This window comes from Caretta caretta, chromosome 14 (genome assembly GCF_965140235.1).
Source record: "Caretta caretta isolate rCarCar2 chromosome 14, rCarCar1.hap1, whole genome shotgun sequence".
NCBI classification, from domain to species: Eukaryota; Metazoa; Chordata; order Testudines; family Cheloniidae; genus Caretta; species Caretta caretta.
The window spans coordinates 38,598,951-38,605,009 of NC_134219.1; the positions used below are offsets into that span (position 1 = coordinate 38,598,951).

Sequence of the window (6,059 nt, forward strand, 5' to 3'; positions counted from 1 at the left end):
CCCGTTGTGATTATTGGGTGACGCACACAGGGCAGTGACACCCCCCCCCCCCCCCCGCTGTTGCTTGCCTCTGGCATTGGGTGCCGGCAACAGCTTTTGGCGTGCTTGGGTGGGCGACGAGGCCGCTATTTAGCTTTGCCCGGACCCCTCCTGGAGGTCAAGGATTGCGGCGAGAACCGACGCCCAGCACGCACCGGTGAGTTCATCGGGGGCCTCGGAGGAGACGCGATTTGATCGATCCCGGAGGGCACAATGGTCCAACGCACTCATATAGTGGAGAAGCAGCTGTGGGCGACGGTGAGGAACCGGTCCCTTGGACATAGGGGAGGAGTAGTTGCGGGTGATGGTGAGGAACCGGTCCCTTGGATAAGGTAGGAACCTTTTGAAATCCGGATTGTATGCTCTGTTGGAACCTGGGGACGCCCACAGTTACCCTGTAGGTATGGGACAGGGACAGAGCTCAGCGGTTAAGGCACAGTGTACGCCTCTAGAATGCATTCTAGCAAACTGGAAAGTGTTTGGATCAGATCCAATGACAAAAAGCAAATTGAAAAGGTTTTGTACAGTAGACTGGCCTCAATATCAGCTAGAGGACCAGGAACGGTGGCCATCGGGAGGGTCAATCAATTATAATACGATCCTCCAATTAGTTTTGTTTTGCCGGTGAATGGGTAAATGGAATGAACTTCTGTAGGCACAAGCGTTTATGGCTTTAAGAGATAGAACAGAGCTGTAATTCTGCAGCACTGTAATCTGACTCCGACTGGTTCGGTAGCAGCTAATGTTAGTCCCCAGACCCCCACCCCCACTGTAATGGCAGAGCCGGTGTCCCCTTCGGCCCCCACACCCCCACCTTATAAGGGTAGGATGCCTCGAGTTACAGAGATTGCCCCCTCAGTGGGACTCTATCCTTTGATTACCGAGACTGTTGTGGCTCGCCCAGGGCAGACGGACGTCAGGCTACCACTATGCAAGTTTACACCCATGTGCCATTCAATCCAATAGACTTAGCAGCTTTTAAAACACAGGCTGGGGAATTCTTCATGAACCCAAGCTGGTTTATTTCAGTCTTTGAGGGGTGCCTCAGTAGTCACAAGCCAGATTGGGACAATTGTAATATCCTCCTGAGAACCCTGTTGTCTGAGGTGGAGAGGGATCAGGTTACAGCTAAGGCAAAGGGAGCGTCAGTTTTCAAGCGAAAGAAAGGAAGCTATCTGTCAAGTCCCTACCCCAAGCACTCATAAACAGCTCAGAGCTTTTCTGGGTATGGCAGGCTTTTGCAGGATATGGATCCCAGAGTTTGGACTATGGGCTAAACCGTTATGACTGTGTAAAAGGAGCAGATCATGACCCCTTCTATTGGACTCCAGAGGCTGACAGGGCATTTAAAATCTTAAAAAGGAAGCTGATGGAAGCTCCAGCCCTGGGTCTGCCGGATCTCTAACGAAAAGGGGTGGCCCTGGGAGTGCTAACCCAGTTGTTGGGGACTTAGAAACGTCCCATGGCTTATTTTTCTAAGCAACTGGATCAGGTTGCAAAGGGTTGGCCGGCATGTTTACAGGTGGTCACAGCTACTACCCTAGTTCTTGAGGAAGCTGAGAAGCTAACATTGGGAGGGGATATGCAAATCTATACTCCCCATATGGTCCGAGTCCTGCTAGACACCAAGGGTGGGCTCTGGCTCACCCAGGCTCAGATTGCTCGGTATCAGGCTAAGCTGTTAGAGAACTCTGAAATCACCTTACAGCCTTGCCCCTCCCTTAACCCAGCCACCATTTTGCCAGAAACAGAGGACCAGGAACATGACTGTTTAGAGATCATAGATGCCCAGTACTCCAGCCGTCCGGATTTAAAGGATGTACCCCTCCCAAATGCAGATTATGAGTGGTACACTGATGGTAGCAGTACTGTAATAGATGGGCAAAGGAGGGCGGGTTATGCTGTTGTGACCCTCCATGACACTGTGGAAGCTGAAGGTTTGCCTGCTGGGACCTCTGTCCAGCTTGCTGAACTAATAGCCCTGACCCGTGCACTTGAACTGTCAAAAGGAAAGCGGGTCAACATTTTTACTGATTCAAAGTATGCTTTTGGTGTGCTGCATGCTCATTCTGGCCTATGGAAGCAAAGGGGAATGCTGACAGCCCAAGGCTCCCCAGTCAAGTATGGGCCCCAAATCCTCCGGCTCCTAGAAGCCGTACAACTCCCCTCGGAAGTGGCGGTGGTACATTGTAAAGCCCATCAAAGGGAGGATCAAGATGTGGCCAGAGGTAACGCCTGGGCAAATAGAGAGGCTAAGCATGCTGCCACCCTGCCATCCCCTCAGACTGAGAATGCCCATATGCATGCCCTTATCCCATCAGTAGGGGAGCTTTCAACCCCTCAGTACTCTGGGGAGAAGAGACAGCTAACTGACAAACTCGGTCTCCAGGAAAAGGAGGGATGGCTCTATTCCCCGGAAGGGAAGGTCCTCCTACCAAAGGGTCTGATCCGGCCGGTGCTGCAGAAACTACATCAAACCACTCATGCTGGCAGGGAAGCACTTATCCAACTAATGGGAAAATACTTTATCACATCCAGACTCCGACCCCTGTCTGCCCAGGTAGAAGCGGACTGCTTAGTCTGCCAAAAGAATAACCCCCGACCGGGACATCCTGTGCCATCAGCTGCCCTAGAACCCACTCCGGGCCCCGGATGAGTGTGGCAAATAGATTTTACTGAGTTTCCCCGGACCCAAGGGCTCAAATATCTCCTTGTCATAGTGGATCGGTTCAGCGGATGGCCAGAAGCCTTCCCCTGCCGTAATTGCACTGCCAGAACAGTGGCCCTCAAGTTTGTTAAGGAAATCATTCCTCGCTTTGGACTCCCCCTGTGGATGGAATCTGACAAGGGGACACACTGCACGTCAAAAATCATTCAAAGCATCTCACATGCCTTACAGATCCCCTGGAAACTCCATACGCCCTGGAGACCGCAAGCCAGTGGTGTAGTGGAGCGTACCAATCAGACCCTTAAACAGCATCTCTCAAAAGTGTGCCAAGAAGCCTCACTGCGATGGCCTGATGCTTTGCCCCTCGTCCTGCTCCGTATCCGTGCTCTTCTGAAGGGTAGATTAGGGCTTAGTCCCTTTGAAATTATGTTTGGAAGGGCATGGCCTACGAATGGGACACCGGTTCTGGCAGGGGAGTGGGAAATAGGGTGTGGTTTTTTGTCTCAGTATGTGTTCCCTGTCTGCTGTTCTCTTGTCTCTTCACAGGTATACCAAGGATTCCCAGCCTCTCCCCTTGGACTCTCCCGTCCACTCCTTACAGCCCGGTGACTCCGGGCTTGTTCATACCTGGAAAGACGAGCCTCTCCGGGAAAAGTGGAAAGGACCCTATACCGTCCTGCTGATCTCCCATACAGCGGCAAAGATCGAGGGCCACAAGAACTGGATCCAGCACTCTCGTCTGAAGACAGTACCCGCCCCCTCGTCAGCAGAACAGTGGACCGTCCAACCTGCTGACTCCTCATCTAGTGACGATCTCAGGCTAAAAGACACAAATAGTGGGCACCTTAACGCTAAAATAGGCCCACCCAGGTACTGGAGACCCTGGGTTGGGAAGACTCTGGTCATAATTAATTGGGTAACATTGTTATTCTCTGTATTGGTATTTCCAAACTGTGCATATCGGGAGCATAACTCCTTTGTTTCGCTTGCGCATCATGTTGCTACGTTAACAAACCAGACTGATTGCTGGGCATATGCTCCAACTCCACTGTCCCCCAAAACGGGAATGCCCCTTCACATGCTGCCCTTGACCCTAGCAGAATTAGCCACCACCAAAGAGCAGGAAAGAACGGACTCGCCGTTCTGGAACAAGACCTCTTTACAGCAAGCCACCTATCAGGACCAGGAGTATTCAGTTGCAGTACTCACTGAGGGAGTGTTATGTTTTACCCGAAACCAATCTGATCACTATGGGCGTCCTGTGGGAAAAAGCTCCTGTGTTATTACACAGTGGGCTGATGGGTATTGGATAAAGACCAAGAGGGGAGGTCAGCAGTGTGGGTGTAATGGTTCCTCCCCTTTTAGGGAAACTCTTACGAATAATCTTACCACAAAGGAAGGGTTTGGAAATATAACTTGCCGTCCAGTTAATATCTCCAATGTAGCAAGCCAATGGTGGGTTTATAGTGGTCCCTATGGCGAGTGTAATTTGAACGGCACAATTAGAAACGCCCCCACTTGTACCAATCAGGAAGATGGGATGCCCCCTTAGGGGCATATGAACCATTTGGAAAAGCAGCCAAAGCAGCCTTAAATATCCCAGGAATCCCCTTAAGAAACAGTCCTTACTGGGCCCTACAGGGTCACTATTTTGTATGTGGCTGAAAGGCTTACAAGGTGCTGCCAGCCAACTGGACAGGTAGCTGTTATATAGCTCATGGAGTTCCTCATCTTTCCATAACTACCACACTGCCCAAAGGAAAGATTAGAAATGCCCAAGATACCTCTGTTGAGCCACGAGAAAAGACCCTGCGGCGACTGATTACAGCATTGGAGGGCAATATAAAGAATCCCCTCACAACCGAGAAGCTTGTAGGGTGCTCTGTACTGGGAATAGCGCCACTGTTTACCGGGCCAGCCATGGCATGCATAGGCCGCTATACTGTAAGGCTGCAAATGGTACTTGAGAAAGTTGCCTTAGAGTTAGAGGACTCGGTTAGTGATTTAGGGTCAGCAGTAAAAACATTAAATAAAGAGGTACAGCAGCTCAGGATGTTTTCCCTCCAAAATAGGCTGGCTTTGGACTATCTCTTGGCATCCCAAGGAGGGGTTTGTGCCCTCGTCGGGCCCCGATGTTGTGTATATGTAAATGATAGCAGTTATGAGATCTATGAAAAGGTGGTACAGGCTGAGGCCCATGCCCGAGCCGGAGCACAGGTTGCCTATACTGCCCCCGAGAGCGATTGGTTGCAAACCTTGTTTTCAGGCTGGGGTTTGTCGTCTTGGCTTGGTGGTTTATTTTGCCTGTTATTGAAACTTCTCTTTCCTGTATTGCTTGTCTTAATGGTATTATGCTGTGCAGTATCATGTGTCAGGACCCTTTTGCAAAAGTTAATAAGTCATTCTCTTCAAGGCTGTCACAAAGTGCTTATGCAAAGTCCTATTGTAAAGAAATAAGTAGCCCAAGTGAGAAAACTCAGAGCCAAGGCTGTTGAGTGTTCTCAAAGGAGGGAGTTGTTGGGGACACTGGGCATGGCCACTAGGTAACTCGAGGGGATGGAAGACCACGAGTGTCGATGAAGCCCCCGCGCACTAGGCCCAAGTATCCTTGGGCCTGCCCCCCCCCGCCTGGAGGCACTCACAGCAGTTATGCTGAGAATCTGCAACAATATGTTGCAAAGTCAGACTGCCTGAAACTAAACAAGGCCAAACAAGGCAGATATGGAAGAACAATGCTGAATAAAGCAGCTTTATGTATGGTTTAACAGATGGTACAGAGAACAAGGGAACTAGCTGGGAACTGGATTGGCTGGCTATATGGATACTTAGGGCAGCTTGCTATTGGATAAGTATGCTGAAGAAAGGATGTATAAAAGCCTGTGTAACTTCCTGCTCTGTGTGCAGGATTTGAGATTCTATTCTCCCTGTACCTTCTTTGCAGGTGCAAATAAACTTTTCTGCTTCTCCACCCCGTTGTGATTATTGGGTGACGCACACCAGGCAGCAAACCCTTCCCCCCCCAACCCCCGGCTGTTGCTTGCCTCTGGCACTGGGTGCCGGCAACAGGAGCTTTTAAAAAAAAAATGCCACGGAAGAAACAAGGAAGTAATGGGTCTCCTGAGACATGAAGCAGGGCAGCATGGGGCACTGAGCCAGGACCCAGAATGCCTTCCGCTCACACACACTCCCCCTTCCCACAAGACTATTGAGAGAGATGCACTGTGGGATAGCTGCCCTACAGCGCTGCTCTCATCGGGGATGGAAATGCTGGTAGCGTAAACACTCTCTGACACCTGAGGAATTGAGTGAGTACACAAACCAGCGCTTTACTTTCACTGGTCCCCTATCAGCA

The 6,059-nt window shown here is 50.6% G+C and overlaps 1 protein-coding gene across 1 annotated transcript; it reads left to right on the forward strand.

Moving 5' to 3' along the window:
* Window positions 1–49: 49 nt before the first annotated feature.
* Window positions 50–5,675, forward strand: LOC142069099 (uncharacterized). The gene is made up of 2 exons (XM_075119471.1): window positions 50–371; window positions 3,254–5,675. The coding sequence occupies exons 1-2, from the start codon at window positions 253–255 to the stop codon at window positions 4,257–4,259; spliced, it is 1,125 nt and encodes a 374-aa protein (XP_074975572.1). The 5' UTR covers window positions 50–252; the 3' UTR covers window positions 4,260–5,675.
* The last annotated feature ends 384 nt before the right edge of the window (window positions 5,676–6,059 follow it).

What these genes read in the sequence shown, in the direction of transcription:
- LOC142069099 (XM_075119471.1), top strand. Translation starts at nt 253, where the DNA reads ATGGTCCAACGCACTCATATAGTGGAGAAGCAGCTGTGGGCGACGGTG. An exon ending in GAACCGGTCCCTTGGATAAG is followed by an intron (nt 372 to 3,253) that starts GTAGGAACCTTT and finishes GTCTCTTCACAG; the next exon opens with GTATACCAAGGATTCCCAGC.